Below are 27,224 nucleotides of genomic sequence, written 5' to 3'. Positions count from 1 at the left end.
GAGACATTATTACAGGAGAATTTTGTTTGTATATTGGATTACTTTCGAGACCATGTCATGGGGAAAAAAATAAACCAGGTGTGCTGAAGTAGAACATATTTATCCTAATTAAACAACAAACACGGTTCTAAAAGCTACTAAGCATGTTGATGAATGAGAGAGAGACTACGAAGTGCCTCGTGAGATGAGATTGTGTAAAGCCAGCGTTGAAAGAAGAGCCGTGATGCTGAGTGAGGGACGAGCTCCACCGTTGGGGTAACCGTCATCCATCCTACACGGGTTCTTCACCTCCTCCGACGGGATAGGAACATCATCTGGGTTCGACTTGTTCAGGCTGTCGCGGACCTGACAATGATAAAGGAATGGGGGTAGATGCCTCCGACTTCCGGGTTTCACACATCAGCGCCGTTTCCGGCCAGTGCTGGTCCTTCCAACACTCGCACCCCCTGCCCCCCAACCGCGCGCTCCCGCTCATCGGCGGGAGGGCGTTTCGGTTATCTGAAATGCCTCGCACCCGTCGACGGGAACACGCAACCGAGGGGCACAAAGGCGGTACTGGGACACAGCCCACACGTAGCAGACCGGAAACGTAAACAAAGATGATGGGTGAAAAGTCGGAAGTCCCGCCTCCTCCGTGGCATATAGTCCCATTATCTCCACGACGTGTAGATACAAACACCAAGGTGTATTTGGCACATTTTCCCCATTATGATCACTGATAACTGAGCTGACTTTGGGGTGAGAGGTGACAACTGACTAACCTTGCTCTCGCAAGATGTATTCTCGCGGTATTTGTGAGTTCACAAACTCCCGAGAATATTGTGGAGAACTCCCTCGAGTGAAACACAAATCAATCTGGCTATTGCCAGGCTAACGATTGACATCTGTGGGCAAATTATAGTCTACACTTCATCAAGTTGGTGACGGAAGAATGTTTTGGAATGTGTGTAGAAGGCAGCGTTTACAACAAGAATGCTGACCTGAGATTCAAATTTGGGATTAAGTCGCAAGTCAAAATAGCTGTTTTAGTGAAATGACCCTCTCCGTCCATTGAAAAACATTGGAATTTGGATCTTTGTAATGTGATTTGTGAGGATTATTTTAATTTCAAAATGTGATTAAATGTTTAACTATTATAACAATCTGCCTGATTTGTATGCTAGTCACAGGCAAAGGTAATACAATAAGTTTGTTTTCACCGTGGAAGGAGGTGTATGCTTTGCGGAAATATCAGAAATGTTTGGGGGAAATGTGCCAAATACACCTTGGTGTTTGTATCCATACGTCGTGGATCTAATGGACTATATGCCACGGAGGAGGCGGGACTTCCGACTTTTCAACCCTACAACTTTTTTCCGTTTCCGGTTTGCGACGTGTGGGCCGCGTCCCAGTACTTGCTCTTCCGCCTTTGTGCCCCTCAGTTGCGCGTTCCCGTCGACGGGTGCGAGGCTGCGAGTGTGTAGTGTCTGTCTTAGTGTCAGAAGCATTACAGATAACCGAGACGCCCTCCCGCCGATGAGCGGGAGCGCGCGATTGGGGGGCGCAGGGGTGGGGGGTGCGAGTGTTGGAACGCGGCCAGCAGTGGCCGGAAACGGCGCTGATATGTAAAACCCGGAAGTCCGTGGCATCTCCCCCCATTGGCTGTCCTAAATGTCGCTAGGAATCGCAAAATGACATCCCTTCCTAATTTGCAAAATTGGCAAATTGCATGTAGTAATGGCCGCTGTAGGAGACAGGAATGACGTCTTGGGAGAGGCAAAAAGTGAGTAAAAACAACAAATTACACCAAATTGTGACAAATTGTGCCTGATGCCAGCCAAAAATGCCTGGTGGTGGGCATTTGGCAAATGTTTTATGTTTGCCTTTTTTATGACAATATTACACACGTGACACCTTCTGCCGCCCGGATATTGCTCTTGGGGCCTTACACAAGCGTTTTACAGGCTAAGTGGTGCTTCCTATGACTTGATAAGACTTTACAACACCATCATCCAATGAAGTGCATGACGCTGCGTTTTTTATGTTTGAGGTTTTGCGTGGGGCAGCACAGTGGAGTAGTCATTAATAGTCACAAGTTTGAATCTTGGTTTTGCATGTTGTCAGTTTTGAAACACTCACATTCTTTCACTAAATTTAAATATGATGTGAACGTGAGCGTGGGTGGTTGTTTGTGAGCAACCAGTTCAGTGTGTACCTTGCCGCTCACCCAAAGTCAGCTGGGACTCGCGACCCCAATGAGGACCAGCGCTATAGAAGATGAATGTTTTTCTCGGCTCACCTCCTCCGCTCTTTTGAGTACGCGAAGCAAATTGTTTCCCAGAGCGGCCCCGACTTCCTGATCAGACCACCCTCTCCTTAATAGCTCAGCCACCAGACTCGGCACCTTGGACACGTCCTCCAGACCCTCAGGAACTCTGGCACAAGTATGGGTCGGAATCATGACAGCGCCTTGTGATGATCACTTTGATTTGGCGTTTGAGGTGAAGTGTTGTGGAATTACCGTTCGACGCCATCATAGTCACCGCCGAAACCGATAATGTCAGCTCCTGCCACTTTCCTTATGTGGTCAAAATGATCTAAAGTGAAAACGGTGGATTTGATCACATGTGGAGTTGGGAAGTCAAGTTTTATGGTTGCATGACAGTTACGTTACCGGCAACATCGGCGAGGGTGGCGGTGTGGGAGCAGGTCACGTAGTCGTTGTAGAAGTTGACCATTACAATTCCTCCAGTTTCTTTCTGGACACACACAAGATGTCACATGACAACATTTAATTACATAAAAACTGTATAGAATAAAGAGCTACAATAGATCCAGGTTTGCTTAAATCGATTTTTGTTTTCTAAAGACGCCAAGTGGAATGCAATGGGCTGTAAAATAATTTGTTATATGCCCGCTAGATAGTCTACACTCAACACTGCTCGGGGAAGCCTTTTTTTTTTTTTTTTTTAAGGAATTTTTGTCCCCTCAATTAGAAAAGAATGTGAGGTTTCTATTGTTGGAAGAGGGAGCCCACGATATTGTCCTGCACACTCACCACTCTCTTAAGGACTTCATCGGGAACGTTTCTCTTATGTGGGCAGACGGTGTAGGCGGAGGAGTGGCTGAAGATGGCGGGCGCCTTGGACATTTTCAGCACCTGGTGCATCACTCGTATGGTCACATGAGACAGGTCGATCAGCATCCCCAGACGATTCATTTCTGCAATCACTTGCTGGAATGGAAGTAAGATGATTTTTATTTTTTTAATGTCCAACACAGTCCATCCATTTGGTCAAAATGGATGAATGAATTAGCATGCTTACTTAAGATGGAGCCCAGAGGCAGGAGATACAATAAAAACAGCAGAGGCCCCAAAATTGAACCCTGCGGAACACCATGCAAGTATTGCAACAGGGTTTTTTTTTTTTTTAAAGCTAACTTGTCCGCTAACCTTCTAGAGTTCAAGCTAATGTTGAATGAACGCCCCAAAAATCAGAGGTGGCAAATCCAGGTCCAGATAGAAAACAGTTTGTCTGTAGCCCCGATGCTAGCTAGCTCCCTTTGTTTACCTGCTAGGGAGCTAGCATTGGGGCTAGCTCCTTAGCAGGTAAACGAGCACCATTGGAGCTAGCTAGCTAGCACCTGGGGCTAAAGCCAAACTGTGGCAGGGTTTTTACTTTCTGGACCTGGATTTCCATCCTCTGCCAAAAATGGGATAATGTTTAGCTTAACGGAAATGTTCCTGAGCCTCAAAATTGCGAGCCAGCCAACCAAATATCCCACCTGCATTCTGATCAAAAGATTGGTGGTTGATCTAATTAAGTCATATAAACTCTTAGTTGATAATTTTATGGTAATGAACTCTACACCGTGTAGACCGACCTTGCCAAAAGGAGACAGGCCATCATGTTGAGATGGTTCTGATCCAGTATCCACAAGCCAGTTATCGGCCCTACAAAAAAATACATTGAGTGAAATCAAACAAATATTGTGAATTCATTATTCATTTTAAATGACATTTTCAAGTGGATTTTTTTTCAGGACCTGAGATGTAGAACTTATTCAGGCGCTTTGCTTTGTATAACTAAGAGATGAACACTTAACAGGCTCTTCCAGTACATTTGATACCTCTTAGACCTCACCTGCACCCTTGCAGGAATCTCCCTAACTCTCCTCAACGCAACATGCGCCAACTGTGAATTCACTTCATATGAAGAATGCTTTCACAGCAATAAGAACACATTGCATATGCGCGCGCAAGTGTGTCCTACCAAGGTGTATTGCAGGAATGTGTGAGCGTAAGGTAGCGGACCCCCAAGTGGTAGAAAGTGCGCAGGGTTCCCAAACTGCTGTCAATGGAGTGACCCCCCTCCACACCAATCAGACTGGCCGTCTTATTGCGTGCGAATGCCTCTGTGATGTCTGCACAAAACACGAGTATGCCACATTTCAACTGACACTCCAAAACTTAAAGACAGAAAAAAACAAAATCCAAACTTGACCTTGACTGCTGGTGGCGAACATCAACGTGCTTGGGTATTTCTGACACATCCTGTGAATGACGTCGATCTGCTCCAGTGTTTGTCGAACGGCGTCTTTGTGCTGGGACGCACACGGCACGTAGGCAGACCAGAACTGAAAGGGACGGAAATGTCAACGACTTGCACGATATATGAAAAGCGGTCCGTTGACTCTTCGCATATTGAGGACGGACGGCGCTTGCCTCACTTGCCTACCATTCCCGCATGTCCCTGGTTTGCTGCTAATATTGCCAAATTTTCAGAATTGTTTGCTTGATTTTCACATCAACATCATTTGTATACAAAAAGCTCTCAGCGAGAACGTTTGGCGCATTTCTCAATTGCATCAAAAATGAAAGAAGAATGCACGGACATGCTTGAAAAAAAAGACAGATGCGGATTTCAGCCTCGTCAAAGTTGTCGCATAAATAGAATGCCAATGTCATAACTTTCGGTATTATGAGCATTTTTTTTTTTTACTTCAACTTTAAACTTAGTCCTCCTCGGTCGTGTGGAGGAGACCATTGAAAAATGTGAAAACAAATAAAATAATTTTTTTCAAATGTGAGGCCAGAATTGGAGTTACGTGCTCCCTCCTACGAGCTCCAGTTCGTCGGCGAGCAGCTGGAGACGCTGGAAGGAGGACTGGCTGACTCCAAATAAAGTGCATTACGGTATTTCAGACGAAATTTAACGAGTGCTGCTGTGGAAGGAGGGGCTTTATTTTAAACGACAGCGCCAATTTAAAATCCCAGAGACTGTTGGCTTTAGATAAAGCGCCTGGGGGGGCCCCAGTCAGCAGGGTGGTATGTACAAGGGCCACAGGGACCAAACACTATCACTTGTTTTCTTTCCATTGAAATTCAAGAAATTCAGTGTCACCTTGAATTCTTCCAGACGGGACAAAAGTGGACTTTAATCAGAACGTGCTCAGCGGGACGTACTGTAGATCTGATGCCATGCTTTCTTAAAATGGAACCTAGCGGCAGCAGAGACAATGACAACAGCAGGGGCCCCAAAATTGACCCCTGTGGAACACCACATGAGAGTACCGTGACATCAAAATAGCCTAAAAAAAATGTTTTTTTGCCACTCAAATGCCGTGTTGTCGTCGCATGGCAGCTTTTGTGGTCGATCTCATCCAGTCATGCAGAAATTAATCTTCCGCTACATGCAATACGCTGTACTGTACCTGCGCTCCAAGCCGGCCCGTCTTCATCTTTGGTATGTTAGTGTGTGTTGTTTCCAGAGTGTTTAGATCCACTGTGTTGAGCTGGTTGTCGAATTGTTCGCGCAGTTGCCAAGGCAAGTCATTGTGGCTGCAAAACAAGAGCGGAAAAGAAAATGATTCAAAAATCTCTCTTGAAGAGCGTCCAACTTGAGACGTTTCTCAAGAAGTTGACCACATAAAAGAAGTTTGCATTCACCCGTCGATGAGCGGCGTCTCAGACATCAGCTTCAGAGCTCTGCTCATGTACGGATCCTCGTCTGCCGACGCGGACCGACACATGGCACACAAAAGCAAACACACAGCTAAAAACGACATTTCGCGACGTCTTTGCAACTTTTGGCTGCCTGCTAACTAAAAAAAAAAGTCAACCGACTGTTCCTCTCAAGAAGCTATTTGCTCCTTCTTTCAAGGTCTGTATTTTTGTGTGGGATGAGTGCGAAGCTCCTCCTCTGTCATGTTTCTCATCACAGCTTTTCCTGGCACGAAGTGCATAGCAACAAAACCCTCAGACGGCCGTAAAACAATAGATGTTGGTTAATGTTAGAACTTAAGAGTTCGTTCAACCTCCTCCAACCAAGCACATGAACGCGCTCATAGCTTTCATGCCGGACACAAACGGAAATGCTCTCGTCCTCTCAAGTGCTTCATTATCTGGCACGAATACCCTCTCTCACACACACATGTTTGCCATACTATCTTAGTGGGGACATTCCATTGACATAATGCATTTCTTTACCCCTCATCTTAACCGTCACAACTGCCTAACCCTAACCACAGACTAAACTCTAAAACCAAGTCTTGACCCTGAAAACAAATGTCCCCACAAGGACAGCTGGGAATATGGGCCCCATAACCCCCCCCCCCCCCTCACACACACACACACACACACACACGTTTGTGACCTTTTAACGACTCACATGACACCCGAATGGATGAATGACTTGCGGTGATCATAGTTGAAAATTAATCATCACTTTGAATATGCTTGGATTTTATTGATTGTTGCAAAATCGGCTTGACAATAAAAAGTTCACGTTGTTGTTTATGCCAGTGTTTCTCAACCCTGCTTTTCCACGTCTCCCTATTCGACAGGCAGCTGATTCCAATGACAGGGACCCTGGTTGAGAAACACTGCTTTATAGGGGTGGGAATCTTTGAATGTCTCACGATTCGATTCGATTCCGATTTGTGGAATGTGCGATTTTAATTCAGAATCGATTTTCGATTAAGAAAGATTTTTGATTCAAAATGATTTTGATTGACAATGATTTTTGCTTCAATCTATAGATGTGCAAAGAATCGTAATGATCTACTCCAGTCTGACTCGCTAATGCTAATTAGCGCGCTACTCGCGGCACTTTTATCACTCAAAAGAACGGCTCCACGCTGCAAAAAAACAACTTTTATTGGAATAACTTGATCGTGACTTTTTCCTTCTACTCTCTAATGTGGCTACAACTTAACAGTGTATCAGACGGCGTGGAACCACACTGCCCCTCAGTGGCCAAACCAGGTACAACATGTACAGCGATTCAACAGATTTGAATCGTACTAAATGGGAAATCACGATTCTTATGAGAATTGATTTTTATGCTATATGCTTTATGCTATGATTTTTTTTTTAAATCACATTCCTAAACTCTCGTGAGTTTACATGAATGACAGTTTTCATCAATTCAATTATTATCTTTAATCATAACAGGATTTTATAGAGCAAAACCACAATGATAACGACAGTATTTTTTTTATGCAAAAGACTAGAGATGAATTAATAAAACATCTTTACCGATCAAGTTCCTTATTAATACAATGAAATTCTAAGTCCATGGTTAATTTCTGCTTGTATCTCACTTAAGGATGCAATAATTGCTGACCAGAGTGCAGTACAGTATATTATTATCCACTCTCATTGAGCATCCTATTAAGGATGCTCAGTGACTTCTCAATGGGGTTGAAGTCTGAGAATGATGGTTGTCACACCATAAGTTCTTATCTCTTTATAGCCATAACAGTCAGTAATAATGGCATTTTTTGGGATGGTGTGTTGCGTAACATGATAAATGTTGTACGGTGGAACGGCAAGATTCTTTTTATACCATGGCAGGAAATGGTCACGTAGAAAGTCTGTAAGTTTGGTCAAACTGACTGACGCTACTGTCTAACTCAATGATTCCAGGGAAGTCCAGTTTATTTACTTCATTTTAAAATAGTCTCAAAATGCTTCACTGGTTCGTATTTTAAAACAGATATTGAAGTTTCATACTTGTGCTGCTTTCAGGAGTTCTGTTACGTCAGTTTCGTGATTATGCAATCCATCAGAACGCTGGCAACACATTTTGACTACATGTAAACATTTACAGATTTTTTTTTAGGTTTTCATAATAATAATAAAAATACAAGACAATAATTTAAGAATTATACAAGACAATAATATAATGTGTTATATAGTAATATATTTATGATTAAGGGTTAGGTTCAGCAACAGTTGTAATTATTTTTTTTTTTAAATGTCATAGCTATGAATTTCAACGTGTGATCAAATCTGTATTGCGAAAGCTTTTAGCTGTCAAACCAAAAACACAAAAAAAATGCAAATAACTCAAAAATCTGATGTGCTAGAAAAAAAAACGAAATACACACAAAAGAGAAAGAGAAAAAAAAAGAGAGAGCGACGATGATGATATGGTGAATCGGTAAGATTACCAAATGAACAATACTGAGATCTCTCAAAAAAGAAGACGAAAAAGAAAAAAATAATAATTTTTTAAATCGACATCAAAAATGGGTTTAGGGACATATAAAGCCATCTCTGATTTTAAAATAAAATAAAATAATAATAATAATAATACAAGACACTAATATAATAGGTAATACAGTAAAATATTTATAATATTTACGAGTAAGGGTTAGGCTCAGCGACAGGTGGAATTTGTATTCATTAATTTTTTTTGAATGTCATAGCTATGAATTTCAACGTGTGATCAAATCTGTATTGCGAAAGCGATTAGCGGTCAAACCAAAAAACACACACACACAAATGGAAATGTCTCAAAAACCTGATGTGCTCGGGGGGGGGACATGCTTTGTTCCAGTTCCGTGTGTGTATTTTCACTTTCTCTTCCGTGTGAAGCTCATTCGGTTGCCTTTCGCACTCTTGAAGGAGACGAACGTTGGTTGGAAAACGTCAGCAAGAAGATAACGAGCGCACTGAAATCATTTGCGCAGGTCAGAAATGTCCAGGTTGGAAGTGGCAGAAGCGTTTGGCGGAATAACTTTTCCCGGACACCTGCACACGCAGGAGTCGTTGCAGCTTGCTCTCAAATTCCCTTTTCAAGACACGGACATCCTCATTGTCTCCTACCCAAAGTCGGGTAAGGAAACACCGGCCCTCACATGTACTGTAACTGTTTTTGTTCTGTTCTGTTTGTTGAGTCGGAAGCAAAGAATTGTCCCAAAATGTCTTGGGATGTTTAATTATTATAATTTATTTATCGATCCAGGTACCACATGGATGCAGCAAATAGTAACTCTGATCACCAGCCGAGGTGACCCGCACGTGTCCCAAACGGCCCCAAACTGGGCTCGTGCCCCCTGGCTTGAGCACCATTACAGCGCAGCGCTTCTCGACGCCTCAAGCCAACCCCGAATGATCTCCACTCACCTTCCTCATCGCATGCTGGCCGGGGCCCTCCGAGGCGCCAAAACTAAGGTCTGACCTTTTTTTTTTTTTTTTTTTCAACCGACCAAACACAATCTGCATTGTGATTTTGTTCCTCCTCACAGGTGATTTATGTGAGCAGAAACCCAAAAGATGTTCTGGTATCTTTTTACCATTTCCACAAAATGGCCAATTTCCTGCCTGATGCTGGTTCCTTTCAGGAGTTTTTCAACACTTTTCTGGAGGGCACAGGTAACAAAAAAAAAAGTGTTTTGTTTTTTACAGTGTGAGAAACAATGCTGATAATAATTTTATTAACTCATTCACTGCCATTGACGGCTATAGACGTCAAAAATTCATTTGCACTATTTCTATTAGTTCAATTTTTTTCTCCCACTTTTGTTAACAAGATATGAAAACCTAGATTTGCTTTAAATTGTATTAGAACAGATATAAAATCTGTGATTAATCGTGAGTTAACTAGTGAAGTCATGCGATTAATTACGATAAAAAAAATGAATCGCCTGACGGCCCTAATTTTTAATAATATTTTCTTTAAAAAAAAAAATCCATTTATTTATTTATTTGTTTAAAAAAAAAGAAAAGATTATTAAAAATTAGGGGTGTCAGGCGGTTAATTAAAAAAAAAATCATAATTAATCGCATGACTTCACAAGTTAACTCACGATTAATCACAAATTTATATCTAATATATCTGTTCTAAATTTTATTTCTAGGTTTTCATACTCTTGTTAACAAAAGTGGAAAAAAATGTTAAACTTATAGTAATAGTTCAAATGAATTGTTGACGTCTTTCTAGGTCTTTCTAGCCGTCAATGGCAATGAATGAGTTAGTCACATATTCTGATCTGCTTCAGTGCATTTTGGCTCCTGGTTTGACCATGTCAAAGGATGGACGAGCCAGTTAGGAGCGATGCCTGATCTGCTTCATGTGACCTATGAAGAGCTGTCAATGGTAATTGCAAAATGTCAACTTCACATAAAGGTTTGCTAGGAAATCGTATGTTCTGCTCTTTCCCTTTTTCGTAGGACTTGAAAGGCTCTATTGTGAAGGTGAGCTCGTTCCTTCAGCGCCCTCTGGTGGAGGACGAGGTGAACAGCTGTGTGACGTACTGCGGCTTCAGCAGCATGAAAGACAACCAGATGATCAACTGCAGCCTCGTTCCTTCCGAGATCATGGACCACAGCAAGGGCGCCTTCATGAGGACAGGTGAGGCGGGCAATTTCACGTGAGAGTTCAGCGCGTTTGTGGTACAGGAAGTGATGTGCCTGCCAGCCTGTGCAATTCAATGCTCTTCCACTAGATGGCAGAAGGGCGACAATTAACCTGTGTACAGTATAATAGACACCTTCGCTTAAAAAAATCTGTATATTTCCTATAGATGTTATAGGATACTATTTATGTCTAAATGAAATGCCTCAACTAACCTCAAGAGAGTCAAAGTAACATTTTTTTATTGGTTGGGCCCTAGCACAATACAGGGAGTTTTTCAGAAAGTAAATGGAGAATAGGTTAAATAGAAAAATAAATAAATAAAAAGGTACTGAATCCCAAATATGTCATATTTCACTGTATTTACTTTTTGTCCATTTTTTTCAGGGATGGGCAGCAAGTGGCCTCCAACCATAGTGGCCCCTTGATAAAATCATCTCATCCACACCCCTATTTTTCTTAATTTATTTTTACATACCCAAAGAATTGTATATAAAGTGCTGATTAACATTTAAAATATATATTTTCCATGATAAACAGGGTAAATTTGGATAAAATCCCGTAAAAAAACGGAAAAGCTTAATAAAATATATATATATATATTTTTTTGTCTGATTATGCAATTTTGTGGGTGCCAAATTCGACTGTAGTTTTAAGTGGTAATATCACCATTCACCACTAGATGGCAGACATGGCTTGCATCGGGTCTTACGCTGCATTCGGGGAAAGTGGGAAGTCGGACATTTCCCGCTTGGATTCGTCCAGTTCCGACCTCAAAGCGTTTGATGAAAGTCTAAACAACTAAGATGGCTGATTCGTGATTCCGATCAATTGTTTGCTGTTGTGGTTAACAGTCAGTTGAAGTTGCTTCTTTCGAATAACTAAATTCATGTTAAAATAAATACATCTGTTAATAATTGTGAATTATGTTTTGCCTGATTCTGTACGGGGTTCGCTATTGTCGAGTGACGTCAACCCCGACTTCCCACTGACCTTGAATGCAGCATTATATACTGCCTGTAAGCCTAAAAAATATGTTTTGCGTATTTGGATTGATATTCAGGACAAACATAGTATATGTAAAAAAAAAAAAAAAATGTTTTTTTTTTTTTACATAGTATATGTTAAAAAAAATGTTTTTTTTTTTTTTTTACATAGTATATGTTAAAAAAAAATGATTTTTTTTTTTTTTAATGTGTCCGTTTATTTTAGTGAAAAATTGCACCTAATTAGTTTTTCCAGTTAATGTTGGTTTCTTATTCAACAGTTTTGTGCCATCCCTTGAATGGTAACTTTTATACACTGAAATTTTGTTGTTTTCAAACTATTTGTTGTGGATAGTGGATCTTAAAATTTGAAGATTTTTTTTATTTTTATTACGAACATAATATTTTATTTATATGTAAAATATCAACGCCTGATTATCGTGGCTCTCCTCTCTCTCGTAGGCAAAGTTGGCGACTGGAGAAACACGTTGACGGATGAGCAGAACGAACGTTTCGACAGCGTCCTTGCGGAAAAGCTGCCATTTTGCTCCTTGGAGTTCGTTTGGCAGCTTGACATCAAACAGCACCGACACGCAAAGAGCTCGTATGTGCCTGCGCCGTGACATGACCTGAAACGAAATAGTTTTCTGCCGCAACGTATATCACACATAGGCAACAAAACTTGGTGCCACTTTTATTTATTTATTTTTTAGTTTCTATCTTTCTCTCACATGATGATGTGAGAAATGTCTATTCTCCTGCAGTGATTGAACTTCTTCGATTATTTTATTTTTTTTTGGGGTGTGCTTTGTGTGAAGACGGTTTCTATAGATTGTGTTGCTTTGTTTTGTTTTGATCCAACTCCAGACACACGCACGCGCGCACGCACACGCTCACACAAAAGAAATACACACACACGGCCATGTGCGCTTTCCTTCTTGCTCTTGATCAGCCTTTTGTGTCGAGGGCGATTGCCTTGAGAGAGCTTGAGAGGTGGTGCAGCTTGTGCGTTATTTGGATTGTTGGCTTCGTGCGCATTGCTTGAAGCCCGAAGCAACTCATCGCAGCTGCTGCGCTCTCACCGTGAGAAGAATTTAGTATCAAATATTACGGGGAAGTCAATTTTCATTGCCACTTCTTTCTCCCGTGTCGCAGCAAAACACTGCAGTGGCTCTCGCCGGACTTGACCTCAACTCAAGTGAACGTTGGGAGCATCAAGGTCGCGTGTGACCGGCACGAAGAGGAAAATGTTCCCTCCTTGTTACTCACTTAACTGCCATCCAATCATTTTCTTTGCTGCTCATCCTATAATAAGCCAACAACAACGTTTTTGAACAAATCACATACAGATTTTTTTTCAGTGTATTAAAATTAGCATTCAAAGGCGGCACAAAAAATGCTTAACTCATTCACTGCCATTGACGGCTATAGACGTCAAAAATTCATTTGAACTATTTCTATTAGTTTAACTTTTTTTTCACTTTTGTTAACAAGAGTATGAAAACCTAGAATTTTTTAAATTGTATTACAACAGATATAAAATGTGTGATTAATTGTGAGTTAACTAGTGAAGTCTTGCGATTAATTACGATTAAAAAAATGTAATCGCCTAACGGCCCTAATTTTTAATAATCTTTTCTTTAAAAAAAAAAAATGATTATTAGAAATTAGAAAAATATGTTCAAATTAAAAACTTTTTTTTTTTAAATCAGAATTAATCGCATGACATCACAAGTTAACTCTTGATTAATTGTGATTGGTCAACTGCTGGTCACATGACATATGGACGCCATCTTGTTACCCTGCTGAAACCAAGTTGGCCAAACGCTCTGGTGTAGACACGTCAGCCATCTAGTGGTGATTTGAGATATTACAACTTAAGACTACAGTCGACCCCTGATTATTTGCATTTTGGCGTTCGTAGATTTGCATATTTGTGTGTGTGTGTGTGTGTGTTTTTTTTTTGTGTGTGTGGGGGGGTACTTTTCAAAAAAGTCCCCTAATCTCACCGCATTTATTAATTTTTTATTAATCAAGAGGCCACTCAATGTGTGGTCGCTCCATGTGATTGCCTTATCCCAGCTGTCGTAAGGTTGGATTTGTTCATTTGCAGAAAGAACAAAAAAAAAAAGAAAGAAGTTATCTGTCACACCTATTATTTATATATTTTTTCTTTCTTTTGATTTTCTGCTGATTTCAATTGAAATTAAAATAATCAAGCTGAATTTATGACTTTTATTTGAACCTGGAACTTCTTGGAGAGAACATGTAAGCTTCACACAGGAAGGGCAGTAGTTGATGACATTTATTTTGAAGTGATGAACCTGAAACATTTCCTCCTCTTAACAGGGTGTCGTCGTTGAGCTTTACAGGACCGTAAAGGCCTTTCGGCTTGTTTTGTGAATGGGAAGCATATTTCAAAATGCAAGTTTGACTTATTTACATCTGGCGACATAATTCTGCTTTCAACAGCAGAACCAACGTGTCAGCACGGAGCGCTCCGCAGGAGTGACGGAGCCACGAAAGTCCACTCGGAGACTGCTGGAAAGTAATGGCTTTGACAGGGATATTCATATTTTAGAGGCCACGGAGGCGAACCTCCTGCACCCTGATGCCGAGCTGCTAAAAGAGGACTTCTTTAAAAGCCAGCTGCTCTTTTTCTTTTTTTTTAGGGGGGGGGGGGGGGAGTTCTAGCAACAGATAACCTAAATGGACCAAAAATACTCTGGGTAACCTTTAAGCAGACAAAGAGCACACCTATGGCACAATTCTTTTCTTTATCAACAAAGATTTTATTTTATTTTTTTATTGCAATAGCAATATAGCAACTAAATTGTGTCAATTTGGACAATCTTTCATGATCTGCCTGTGTGCTGTAGCACAATGGTTAAAATAACTGCCTTATGATGCATGTGGGGTTCATAGATGTGAATAATTGCATTCAATTGTTTGTAACGCCGTCATCTTGCGACCACTCCACGGCCTTCCACTTGACTTTTTGGCCAAAGTTGCTCACGCAAGCCTCATGAGGACAAGCGGCGCAGAAAATAGATGTTTGAAAATCGATCAATCTATATACATATATCATCTTTACTTAAATTTGTCTTCCTTTTAGGTTTTGAGATGCCCGTTTGCTTTGCTACTCGTGTATTTGCTGCCTTGCATGTTGCTTGGATAGAATCCATGTGTTAACTGTGGATTCCCTTCACATTGAACACATACAACACAATCAACTCAATAAATAATATCGAGATTGGAAATGTTTGCGTGTACGGCAATTAAGGCGGCTAATGAGTGTTATATGAAATTGTTGAACAATCAATCAAAATGGCTCATCGAGGCAGTGTATCAACGCTTTTGTCGTTCTTTTATTGTTGGCCTTTGACGCCGTCCAAGCACGAACCCTCACAGGTGTTAGCTTAGCGCTAGCTAGCTTGTACGACAGATATGGATGAATCGTTTCAAACTGGGTTAGGGTTAGTGAAAAAAAAACACAATGGGTTCTGTCGTCGGCCATTGTACGGCGACGGCGAAGGATCCTGGAGGTTAAAGTAAATTATTTTAAACGAGGAAGGAAAAACTTTCCGTAGGGTGACGCAGCTACGCTAGCGCGACGGCTACATCGTTTTATTCACTTGTGTTTGTTTTGAAAAAAAGGGAATATCAGCTTTGGTAAAGCTTTTTCTTGACAGCATATGGTGTAAATAAATGCACTCATTTACCTTGATGATTAAATTGCATTTTTTTCAAATTCCAGTGTGTCCAATTTTGTCACTGATTTGGCCCAATATCAGCCGTCTCTCAGGATTCCCGACAAGCCACCAGCCAGCAGCACCTGCTAAGTTGCCCCAAGTGGGCGGTTGCCGACCGGTTGTTGTTGCCGTGTCTAAAGCAGTGCCATTGATTTGTCATTAATACGGACCCAAGTCAACAAGCCAATTAACCAACAAGAGCATTTGAACAGGAATGTACATGCAGAAAACGTACACGAGCGGAAAAAAAGTGAGTCACGCTCGTCTTGAACAAGCCTGATTGAATAGTCGTCAGGTTTTACATTAATTTATCAATTTATGCATGCCTGGAGCAAACGTTTTAACAGTGATTGGTATAGCATTTAATGAAGCATTCAACATGAAAGACTCTTGAAATTAAGTATGTATATTCAGAAGATGGAATAGAGGTTCACGGTGTCGTCACGAACCTTAGGCACAAATCAGAAATTCATCATGTTCGTGTGTACGGAGATAATATTATCATCTCCTTTCATTTGCATTTCATTTTCTGCAAACTCTCATTCTACATAACGGATGAGTTTAAAATATGTTGATCATCTTTCTCATCGTGATTTGATGTCGTCTGAGCTTGGCTTGGCTCCCCGATCATGAAAGACTTTTCTTTCCCCTGGTTACATTTTTTTAGGGTTTGCGGCGAAACCTTTCAAGGATGATGCGTCGCATTTTCAAAAGCATCAAAAAATCGTTTCAGCGATCAAATCAACGTCACTTCATTTGATCGAGGAATGTAATCTGTGAATATAGTCACAGCCATGCATAAAGTGTAATCTTACATTCGTTGCATTCATTTCAAACATATGCCGCGTGGGCCATAACCAGCCCCTCAGGAGGTTTCATCTGGCCCGTAAGAACAGAACATAATCAGCCTTTTTTTTCACCAAAATGAACTATTGTTGCTCATTTTCTCCACTGGTGACCACGTGAATGACATTTTGAAACTTGGCTGTTACTCAGGATTTGACAAAAATTTGCCGCTCCTGTTTGTTTAGAAATTTCAGATTCATCGGCATTAAAATAATAAATCATTTGAATATTTTCTGAATGGACAGGTAATTATTGAAAAGGAAATATTTTTGACCTGTTGTTGTTTATAGCTTATCGAGCCGTCTTCATATCAAATTTGTGTGAAAGTGGCCCCTGAATTCAAATGAGTTTAACAACCCTTTCCTAAAATTGGTTCATTGAAACGTATTGACTCACTCTGTATGTTTTGCAGTAGCTTAACTAGATTCATTTCGTAATTTATTTATTGGTAATAGTAGCAAACATATTAGTACATTTACAATTGTTTCAAAAATATTTTATTAAATTAATGGTTAGTTAATTATAAATACTACAATACAAAAATGAGAATTAGAATACTTTTATTACAAAAACTACTGTATTTTGCATAATTTATGTACACATTGTGACTATATTATTATTATTATTTTAACCCAATTTCTGAATGACCTGACCCAAATTGTAACTAGGTTTTTTAATACTTTACTTTTACTTTGATTACTATTACTACACATTCGGACACAAAACAATGCTCTGAGAGTCATGAGAAAAGCAATAACAAGTACACAGAAGAAAAAAAAATGTTCTCATAAAATAAGGTATAAAGAGGTTTTCAAAACACTGAAGCCTAAATCCATCAAGCTGGTTAACATCAACAGCAGGAACAACAACACTAATAGGTAATAATAATAATACATTAGTGTATTATTACAGCAGTTAATTTTTGATAGAAAATAGTCTACCTTTTAAAAATAATTAAACCAACCAGCCGGTGGGCATGGAAACACTCCTACAGTTTATCCTTTGTGCATTTACACCAAACCGTCCTTATTGGCTGTCTGCAGTTCCACCAACGGCCTGTAGGCGGTCTCAAGTTGTCCTTAGCCTTGAGCTAATTCCATTTCAAAAGTAATCATGTGGGAGTTACGTATGACTGCATTGAACGTGGACTTCACCCCCAAAGAACCAATTACAATTACGTGCAGTCAATCTATTTTGTTTCTATGACTCGAGGCGAAATTAATCCATATGCGACTTTATCCATGAACTTCGGAGATTCCATTCATTGTACAAAAGCCGGAAGCTATACAAGATCAATCCTGCTGAGAGGAAAGAAAGGAGGAGGAGGCACTTGCGAACGAAAATTGTGGTCAAGTTGCTGCGAGAGTGTGCGTCGCGTACGCGCACAGGCTGATGTGAGAGGAGGGAGTGCGTGAGGAGTGCGTGAGGAGTGTGACGATGGAATGAGGAGCGAGTGACGGATTGCTGAATGCTTCTCCTGCTTCGCGGATGCAAATTTCATTCGTGTTCGTTCCCACGAGGTCAAGCTTCTTTCATTGGATTGTTTTCTCCCCGATTTTCTTTCTCCCACCCGCGCTCAACTGCTTGATGGTTCATATCAGTCAAATTCAGGTAAGACAAATGTTGCGTTTTGTGCATTGCGTTTTTTTTTTTTTTTTTTAGTTAATAAAAGGTTCTATGAATGGCAAATACTTTTCAACTAATTAAATATTGCTAGTTTTCTGCTGAGGGTTACTTTGTCATGTTTTGAGACATTTTGTGAAAAATCATCATTTCAGAAAGGAATCAACAGATGAAGGAAGTGCACTATTGAGAAAATGAATGTGAATGAAAATCAGATCATGAATTTTGACTAACTAATGCAAAATTGGCGTTTTGCTCATTTTCCTGTTGGAAGACACTTGACATGCAGCTGAGACAAAAAAAAAGAAGCTTCCTGACACACGGCAGTACGCTCGAGCCAGTTTCGCACCCCTGACAGATAACCCCAAATCAGACGCAAAGATCAGAAGTCATCAGCAGCACATTGTCAATATGAGCCGTTTTGCTTTTTTGTTGCTGTCTGTCTGAAAGCTGATACGTCATTTGGCACCCCTTTTTTTCTCCATTCCACATCAGTCATCTTCTGCATTTCAAGGTTCACAATTCACAGTTTCACTTCTTTGCTTTCGAGTTGAGAACGAAATGTTTCTATTGTTTGTTTGTGATCTTATAACTGTTGTAGGCGATTCCGAAAAATGTTTGTGGTGTATCAGTGACTCGAGTGTTTTCGCTTATTGGCTATCTCGATTTGACTGTGCAGTATCATCATCATCATCATCATCATCATCATCATCATCGTTGCTTTTAGACCAAGCAAAAGATGACTAGAAACCAGAAAGCGCTTACAAAAAACAAAGTTTGACATATTATAGTGTAGCAAAATAGATCAGGGATGGGTGAATATACCAATACCAGAAGCCTATATTTTTTATTGTTTATGGCGCCACCATATGGACAAAAGCAGTAGTGTTATGACTGAATGAAGACCACATTTCCTATGAGGACCAGCGCATAACGTCGTCCTTTTATCCGGGTGGCCTCCCTTTTCCGTTTTTTATTAAAATTTTTAATCTCCGCAGAAAAAAAGCTTCCCATTTCTTTGTTTCTTTTGCAGTTTCTGTCATGACAGCATTTTAACCGCGCGCAACAGGTTTGAATCGACTTCCGTCTTCGTAACGAACAGGGAAAGAGGGAAGTGACATGTGCTGTAAAGCAGTCCATATTTGTAGTTTTTTTGTGTGGAAGAATTCCTGCCACCCTCTACAAAGTTGCGTCGTGCCAGTAAAAGCGATACGGACGCCTGCAGACTGTGATAAAGGTACCATTCGACTCGTTGAAAGTCGATGTTTCATCAGATGAGTCATAAAAATATTTTATGAACGTTGAAAAGTTCCTTGTGTTGTTTTGCTTTCATTTCATGTCATTTCATAATGCAACTTTTTTTGCGCAGTGTGCTCATTTTCATTTCAAAAGAGAATCACTTGTGACAGGGTGAGGAGACCTAACAAGGTCTGACGTCAAGCCGCGCTACCCACATGCTTGCTACTTGTAGGACACACTGAAACGTGTGAATGGAATTTCAATTGATCCAAAACACAACGGGATACGTCGGTGTGCATACAGAATGATAAACAAGTGTGTGTGTGTTGTGTTGTGTGATGTCAGCTGCTGGTCTCACAGCACTGGAGGTCTGGCCAGAGGGTGGACTTTAGCCTGTCATCTTCACTGAAGGTAACCAGGCCTTTAATGAGTTGTTTTCCCCCCCCTGACTATTCTAAGCTCCAGCCTTTTTTTTCTTCTTTTGTTTAATGTTATTGTCATTTCAGCTTTATACACAGTTACATTTTTTTTTATGTATCCACAATCTGGTGCAAATGTTATTACAAGACCAATATTTAGAATAGGAATAAAACATCAACATGTATGTCACACTATAAACGAGGTTTTAGAGTGTATTTAATTATTTCTCATTTCGAGTTATTATAAAGCAGGCAGAACTGAACAGCGACGGTCTTTTCTTTCCATAGATGAGTGTTCTGTATGTTTTTTATTTTTTTAGAGGGGGGTAATTTTCAGAGGAAAAACTCACAAATGTCTGAGAAAAAACTTGAATATTTGCGACAATATTAAGTGGCAAATTTGTGAGGAAAAAAATCAAGAATTTACCAGAAAAAAATCGAACATTTGCGACAAAGTGACAAATTTAAGAGAGAAAAAATTAAGAATTTGCAAGAAAAATTTGAACATTTGTGACATTATAAAGTGGCAAATTTGAGAAAAACAAAGTATTTCTGAGAAAAAAACTTGAATATTTGTGGCAAATTTGTGAGAAAAAAAAATAATTTAAGAGAAAAAACTAACATTTGCAACATAAAGTGACAAATTTGAGAGAAAAAATCAAGAATTTGCAAGAATTTTTTTTGAATATTTGCGACATAAAGTGGTAAATTTGAGAGAAAAAATCAAGAATTTCTGAGAAAAAATAAATGAACATTTGTGACATTATAAAGTGGCAAATTTGAGAAAAAAATTAAGAATTTGCAAGAAAAAAATTGAATATTTGTGACATAAAGTGGCAAATTTGAGTGAGAAAAAAATCTAGAATTTGCAAGAAAAAAAATTGAATATTTGCGACATAAAGTGGTAAATTTGAGAGAAAAAATCAAGAATTTCTGAGAAAAAATAAATAAACATTTGCGACATAAAGTGACAAATTTGAGAGAGAGAAAAAAAATCAGGAATTTGTAAGAAAAACTTGAACATTTGTGACATTATAAAGTGGCAAATTTGAGAAAAACAATAAAGAATTTATGAGAAAAAACTAAATTTGCGACATAAAGTGACAAATTTGTGAGAAAAAAATCAAGAATTTTCGAGAAAAACTTGAACATTTGTGACATAAAATGACAAATTTGAGAAAAAAATCGAGAATTTGCAAGAATTTTTTAAAATATTTGCGACAAAGTGGCAAATTTGAGAGGAAAAAAAACCTCACAAATACACGAGAAATAAACTTGAGTTTTTTCTCTAATATTACCCCCCTTCTAAAAATATCTATTTATATTTATATGTGATGGCCCTAATACGCCATTGTAGTTCTGCATGTGATAACTATGTGCGTTATTAAATTGAACACTTTCAGCACTTTTCACACAATCAATCCAGCTGATTTTAATGAGATTGTTGCTGCAGTGCAACTTCATTTACATAAGCGCAGATGTGAAGAATTGGCTTTACATTCAAGCGAGTTCATCACAATCAGGGACGTTTTTAAAAAAAATAAAATTATTTGGATCGAAATGACAACAGTGGGAATCATTGCGACATACTCAGACAATTGATCTGTTTCTCGCACAATGCGTTAATGAGGTTAGATACATCGGGACAGTCACATTTCTATAACACCCACGTTAATCCTAATAACGCTGCATTTGCCCGCTCCCAGGTTTTAGAAGGTGATCAAATTTGTGACTTTACTCTGAGCAAATCTGGTTTTCAGTGTCTGATTGTGTCCCTTCCTGTTACCGTTTGTTTTGTTGTACGTGTGCCCCTTCCTGCTCTCCAAAACAGCGAATGTCATAAATGATTGAAGGACCTGTGCACGTTATTGTCAGCTCAGAGAGCAGAACTTAAGATGTTCTGAATGATTTCTGACAGCAGTGCTGTGCTCGTGCGCGCGACCACAGAGCATAAGCACCACACGCAAATAACACCAAATCTTTTGTCAGGCTGAAAATATTCTAATGGCTGTGCTTCCATTATTTTCACGTACATGCGCAAAAAACATTGTATTTTCATTTCTGCATTATACTAAGAGGTGTCATTTTGTTCCAGTTCAATAAGGTCACAATAAACATGGCTCTGAAAAAGGCAGAAACCACCGCAAACCGCCGCCATAATCATAAACATACTTTTCAATGATTGTAAGTATGACAATCAATACTATTATTTTCAGAAGTCAAAAGTCAGATGCTTGAAATTTTCAGTAAAAAAAAAAAGGGAAAAATACTGCCGGAATATGTAATTTATTATTATTATTATTATTTAAGTTAAAAAGGTTTCTTTTAAAATGTTGAGAACGACTTCATAGGAAGGAATGAAATCAGACTTGATCCGTCAGCAGCAAAAGTGCGTGTGGGAACTGGCCAAAGATTGGTTCCTGGTGCTGTTTTAAAAAATTTTGTTAAAAAAAAACTAACCAAAACATTTCAAGAATATGTAACTTTTTCAGTTTAAAGAGGCTTATTTTTAAAATTTGAGACTGGCTTCATAGGAAGAAGGAAGAAAATCAGACTTGGTCCGTCAGCAACAAAATTCCGTGTGGAAAGGTTGGTTCCTGGTGCTATTTTCAAATGATTAATTATAGTTTTGAGGCAGAGTTTTTTTGTGACAACCAATTTTTGTGGTCGACTTAATCAAGTTAGCCGTTTAGTTTTTTCCACCAGCATGTCTGTCTCACAGTTCTGAGTTTGAGCATTTAAAACTTTTATCATCGTCTAGACTTTGCATGCCGTCCTTGCGCTTGTGCGGGTTTTCTTCTGGTCCTCATCCCCAAAACATGTTATGTTCATTGAAGACTCTAAATTGTCCAAAGATGTGAAGAGTGTGAGACATTGTTTGTCTGTATGGTCCCTCAGTGTCGGTGGTGTAAAATTTGTTTTCATAAGTTGCCATTTTGATGTCTTGATGGTGGATCCCGCTTCCCCAACAGGTTATTCCCTGAAGTCAGGACATGGTCTCCAGACTTGCCCCGCCAGACGAACAACACAAGTGAAGACCAGACCATCCTGGACCATGACTGCTTTTCTGAACGAAACCGATTTGCTTGGGAATTCAGCCGTTTTTCTGCCGACCATAGACTCCCACTTTAACCTGACTCCAGCTTCTCGGGCAGAACTTATATCGAACCAGCCGTTGGCTCCTTTTTGTACCGTCTGCTGCTGCGGCTTTCTCAATCGTGCCTTTGCAGTTGCGTTCATGGTCAGCCTGACTTTTGCAATAGTGGTCGGGAATGTGATCACTCTGATTGTATTTGTGCAGACGAGACAGTCCAGGACACCACAAGGCTACTTGAAAGGTAACTGCTCTCAGTGTCTTAGCTTGGCAAGTTTTTTTTAATATTATAATTTTAAAAAATATATTTTTATAACACTGGAGTAGCCCTGTCATTTGTAATTATTAGTAGAACCACATCAGCAAATACAATGAAAACAGGAGGGGCCCCATAATAGACCCCTGTGGAACACCGTATGACAGTGGGACAGAGCTGGACTCGGAGAATCGGAGCAACCAAGGCTAACACAAAGTTCAAGTTCTGTCTGTCACCTCGCTAGAGCGCTAGACTAACTACTAGAACAGGGGTCAGCAACCTTTCATGTCAAAAGAGCCATTTTAGGCCAAATAAATCACCCAAAATCTGTGTGGAACCGCAAAACCTTTTGAGATTGTGATGAAGGAAAGTGTTAGTCTAATGTACTGAGCCACAACACAAAAATATGACAGCAGCATCCAATACATAGACATTCATTTTCTACTACTTAATTTGTAATAATTTTTTTCCGCCTCTTCTCTTCGTTTTTTTGGACATTTTCTGTCTATTTTTTTGTTATTTCTGGCTTCTTTTTTTTAAAGATATACATTTTGGGACTTTTTTTTATTTTTTGCAATTTTGAGGCATTTTCAGGATTTCTTCTTTTGATTTTGGAAATTTTTTTGGGAAGGAAGGGGTAATTTTTCACCTAAAAAAAAATTCGGATTCTTTTCTGCATTTTTTGGATATTTTAGGGCTATTTTTTTACGTTTTTTTCAGGCTTTTTTTGCTATAAATTTTCTGAAAATTTGGGCAATTATAGACATTTTATGGTTACTTTTTAAATGCTTTTTACCTTTTTTTTTCAATTTGATGGACATTTTATGGTAGGCCTAATTCTGCTTTTCCTCTTCCTTTTTGGACATTTTATAGTCACTTTTTTGGACATTTAGCTATTTAAAAAAATCATCAACCTTCCGTCTCTTTCTGACAACTTAAAAATTCGAATCTGACATTTTTTGAATATTTAAATACAAAAAGTTGTATTATTGTTTTAATCATAAATTCATTTAAAGAATATTTTATCTAAAAAAATAAATATGTAAATATATATATAGCCTACATTAAAAAATATATTTTTTTAGAGATCCACAAAGAGCCACAGAAGATGAGACTAAAGAGCTACATGTGGCTCCAGAGCCGCATATTGCCGACCCCTGTAATCAAACAAGTCTACTCCATTGACCAAGTATTTTGTAGTCCATTGTAAATGTTCCTAATGAATGCCTATCTCTTGTTGACAGTGTCTCTGGCCATAGCCGACATGATGGTGGGCGTCCTCGTGGTCCCTTTCTCCGTTTACACGGAAGTCTCACTGATGGTAACCTACACGCCTCCCGTTTGGTACCAAAAGGTTTCCGCCACCCCTCCAAGCGGACAGAGGAACCCCTGGCAGCCCTGCATGCTGATTGGACCCGTGTTCGCCGGGTGCACGTTTGTCTCCATCAGCACCATCTTCCTCATGACAGTGGAGCGAAGCGTGGCCATCCTGCGGCCGCTGCACAAGGACGCCTTGGTGACGCGGAGGAGAACGCTTCTCCTCATCCTGCTCTCGTGGGCGGCCAGCTTTCTCCTGGCTCTCGCGCCGCTTTTGTTCAGCAGCAACTTCACGTTAGAGTACAACGAGTGTAGCCGGATGTGCAACTACTCCCCGGTGTTGCTCGGCAACCAGCTGCCACGCGACGCCAACATCCTCCTGTTATTCCCAGTGTTTGACTTCACTCTTCTCGGCGGAACGTTGGCTGTCAACATTATGTCGTTCACAAGCATCAGGCAGTACTCCCGGAGACGCAAACTTCTCTCAGAAGGGAGTTTGGCTGATGGAGGAGGAGGAGGAGGAGGGGCATGTCCCCACAGACCCTCCTTTTCAGACATTAAGGCCGCGAAGACGATAAGCATTTTAACGTTTGCGTTCACCGCATCCTTCTCTCCAATTGCAGTATTTGTTCTGGGGAACGTGGTGGGCTACACCTGGTGCAACTTCTCCTTTGTTGCCTTCTGGATTCTAACGGCAAACAGCTGCTGTAATGTGATCATCTACAGCGTCAGGGACCATCGTTTTCGGAAGGGGGTGACATTACTTTTTCAGCGTGACCGTTGCCCCCCGCAGGAGGAGAAAACCTGAAGGAAATGTCCAGGACCGGAGCTTCTTGTTGAATTCTTCCGATTCAGAATATTTATTGTCATTGTCACAAAGGGAACAAGGAAACCTCGCTTGGAGCTTGATGATGATCTTGATGATGGGATTGAAGTAGCAACAAGCATGTTGTCTCTTTGTTTCTGGCTTTGTGAAGTCTTCTTTGGCAAGCTTTAGATGTTGTTAGGCAGTCTTTGGCTCGATGTTCCTCTCTGTTTGAAGTCTTTTAGAATTTGACAAACGTCAGTTGTCTTAGCTTTTGTCAAGCACAGACACACATACTGTAGATTACAATATCTATAAAAAAAAAAAAGGAGGGGGGGGGGAGAGTATATAAATATACTTTTTGTTGTTGTTGCCATAATCAATTATCTCCTCCTCTTTGCTTGTTTTGTGCCCGTACCTCAGGAACACAATTTTTTGGGGGGGATTTATTTTTATTTTTTTCAAGTAAACAACGAGGCATTATATACTGCATGTAAAGAAAAAGTGATCATTCTTCGAGATCATGTGAATTCATAAACCGCGTTATGCAGCTAATCCTGCTAGTTCTCGATTTAGAATTTTTGTTTTGGTGCACTCCCTTGGAATACGGTTACACCATTAAAGCGAATTTTGCGTATATGGATAATTGGTCTGCTTTCCAGTACCATAATCAAAAGCTCGTAATGAAGCACACTATACAGAAGCAGAGTTTTAAACACAAAGACGCGACTGTATTTGATCTCAATTTAAAAGCCGTTCGCAGCACGACATCAGAAGATTTTGTAGGTTTCCATTTTTTAGATTCTATTTGAAGAAGGTGAGGGTAGACCTTTTTTGTTCATACTACTTGTAGCTACAATGAGATCTTTTATGGTGATATCTGCCATAAAGTTCCCAAATAAAAAACTTCTTAACCATCAGGTTCAATGTTACTCATCCTGTAAGAACGTAAAACTTTTTTTTGAACGATTACATCACACCCTCATACCTCAGACAAGCATACATTAACACATTTTTTGTTTGTTTTTTCTATGCCATTTTAAAAACAGAAATTTGATACTTTACCAGTAAGTACCTTAAACAACTTTATACATAAAAGAGGAGATATTCTTATTGTAGACTTTTTACAAGGGCATCATATTTTCGTGTAAAGTTGTGATATTCTCTACAATGGTTTTGAACACACGTTCTATAATTTGACCTCTGGCTCTTTTTAGACTTCTAAAAGTTACAAGAGTCCCAATTTTTACAATCATTGTAATAATAGCATGATGGCAACTAAATTACCCCTAGTCTGAAAATGGTTATGCTACATTCTTGGAAGAAATGTTGCATCTCGAGGAGCAAGAAAGGCTCCAACAGCTCCCTGCTAAAAGCTGTAGTTACAGCGATTACGTTACCTCGGGATTTGATAGTCCATCATTAATTTTCAATGGAAAATTCCAAACTGATCCGTTGCATGTAACATCTGTGAGAACAACGCATGAATAAAAACTTTAAAATAAACAACATCCATGCTAATTGTTGTACTGTGCAAATGTGTAATGGAAATAAAAAACGAGTATGGGGAATATTTCATTTGTGACCTTGATATCTGCTGCAAAGCAATTGAACCTAATTTCGTTTTTACCTTTCGGTTTTCTCAGGCTTTTCTTTCCCAACAAGATCTTTCCTGTTATGTCACGTGTTTATACAGTATGTTGAATGTGCTCATTGGTAAATGGATTATGTTCTTGGCACATGCCCGGGAGCTCTTGAAACTGGATTTGCTCTTCACCAGCATTCCCAGCCTACCATTTCCCAAGCGCTGACACTGTACAAGCCTACGGTTAAAAACCAAACACATTTTCCGCATATCGTGTGGATTAGAGTGGGCGTTTTATTGATTGTCTTACGTGGAGGAAATATTTTAGCATACTGTAGCAGACAGTGTACAATGACGTATGATTTGACAGATGTAAACCTGAATTCAAATTTGAAAAAAATACTGTAAATGCTGCTGCAACAGTTGGATTTAATAAAGCGATTTACATTTGTCTCACTTCTATCTCAGAAAAAATAAAAAGTGATGCCAAGACAAACAAATATCTTATTTTGTAAAGGTGCGTATTATGCGTATATACGTACATACATCAGGAAAAAGCCCGGTGGACAAGGGATGAGAGGTCGGAGCCTGAGCAAGGTTACATATTGCTGTCTGCTGTGTGTCCTTTCCAGCCCTCTCATTGCATGGTACTGATGCATTTTTAATTGTCTCTCCCA

The 27,224-nt window shown here is 39.7% G+C and overlaps 3 protein-coding genes across 5 annotated transcripts; 2 read left to right on the top strand and 1 right to left on the bottom strand.

Moving 5' to 3' along the window:
* Positions 1 to 84: 84 nt before the first annotated feature.
* Positions 85 to 6,289, bottom strand: dpep1 (dipeptidase 1). Its single transcript, XM_086071815.1, has 10 exons — positions 5,930 to 6,289; positions 5,695 to 5,821; positions 4,485 to 4,617; positions 4,254 to 4,404; positions 3,865 to 3,934; positions 3,038 to 3,214; positions 2,654 to 2,738; positions 2,501 to 2,576; positions 2,279 to 2,414; positions 85 to 345 (listed from the first exon to the last, which is right to left on the bottom strand). The coding sequence occupies exons 1-10, from the start codon at positions 6,046 to 6,048 to the stop codon at positions 166 to 168; spliced, it is 1,254 nt and encodes a 417-aa protein (XP_085927941.1). The 5' UTR covers positions 6,049 to 6,289; the 3' UTR covers positions 85 to 165.
* Positions 3,093 to 14,045, top strand: sult5a1 (sulfotransferase family 5A, member 1). The gene is made up of 8 exons (XM_086071816.1): positions 3,093 to 3,225; positions 8,894 to 9,104; positions 9,234 to 9,442; positions 9,517 to 9,643; positions 10,270 to 10,367; positions 10,442 to 10,622; positions 12,074 to 12,215; positions 12,767 to 14,045. Exons 2-8 carry the CDS (start codon positions 8,966 to 8,968, stop codon positions 12,882 to 12,884), a joined length of 1,014 nt encoding a protein of 337 aa, XP_085927942.1. The 5' UTR covers positions 3,093 to 3,225; positions 8,894 to 8,965; the 3' UTR covers positions 12,885 to 14,045.
* Positions 14,046 to 17,617: 3,572 nt separating this feature from the next.
* On the top strand, positions 17,618 to 27,224 carry LOC147176704 (adenosine receptor A3). 3 transcript variants are annotated; one of them, XM_086071903.1, is made up of 4 exons: positions 17,618 to 17,820; positions 19,417 to 19,482; positions 22,463 to 22,828; positions 24,085 to 27,224. In XM_086071903.1, the coding sequence occupies exons 3-4, from the start codon at positions 22,546 to 22,548 to the stop codon at positions 24,963 to 24,965; spliced, it is 1,164 nt and encodes a 387-aa protein (XP_085928029.1). In that variant the 5' UTR covers positions 17,618 to 17,820; positions 19,417 to 19,482; positions 22,463 to 22,545; the 3' UTR covers positions 24,966 to 27,224. The 3 variants fall into 3 exon arrangements, with proteins under 3 accessions (XP_085928029.1, XP_085928030.1, XP_085928028.1); XM_086071904.1 differs by lacking the exon at positions 19,417 to 19,482; XM_086071902.1 differs by lacking the exons at positions 17,618 to 17,820; positions 19,417 to 19,482 and having other exon boundaries at positions 21,815 to 22,828.

Source organism: Leptonotus elevatus, chromosome 3 (assembly GCF_054856555.1).
Source record: "Leptonotus elevatus isolate MCC_2025b chromosome 3, RoL_Lele_1.0, whole genome shotgun sequence".
Classification (NCBI taxonomy): Eukaryota; Metazoa; Chordata; class Actinopteri; order Syngnathiformes; family Syngnathidae; genus Leptonotus; species Leptonotus elevatus.
The sequence above is the reverse complement of the archived record's forward strand: the minus strand, read 5'-3'. Positions and strand labels throughout refer to the sequence as shown.

Bases quoted from the DNA above. Each gene is read 5' to 3' on its own strand.
- dpep1 (XM_086071815.1), bottom strand. From the start codon at position 6,048: ATGTCGTTTTTAGCTGTGTGTTTGCTTTTGTGTGCCATGTGTCGGTCC. The intron at 3,935-4,253 runs GTAGGACACACT...ATTTTTTTGTAG, and splicing joins CATTCCTGCAATACACCTTG to GGCCGATAACTGGCTTGTGG. The intron at 2,415-2,500 runs GTAATTCCACAA...TACTTGTGCCAG, and splicing joins GACTATGATGGCGTCGAACG to AGTTCCTGAGGGTCTGGAGG.
- sult5a1 (XM_086071816.1), top strand. From the start codon at position 8,966: ATGTCCAGGTTGGAAGTGGCAGAAGCGTTTGGCGGAATAACTTTTCCC. The intron at 9,443-9,516 runs GTCTGACCTTTT...TCCTCCTCACAG, and splicing joins TCCGAGGCGCCAAAACTAAG to GTGATTTATGTGAGCAGAAA. The intron at 9,644-10,269 runs GTAACAAAAAAA...GATCTGCTTCAG, and splicing joins CACTTTTCTGGAGGGCACAG to TGCATTTTGGCTCCTGGTTT.
- LOC147176704 (XM_086071902.1), top strand. From the start codon at position 22,315: ATGTTCATTGAAGACTCTAAATTGTCCAAAGATGTGAAGAGTGTGAGA. The intron at 22,829-24,084 runs GTAACTGCTCTC...TCTTGTTGACAG, and splicing joins ACCACAAGGCTACTTGAAAG to TGTCTCTGGCCATAGCCGAC.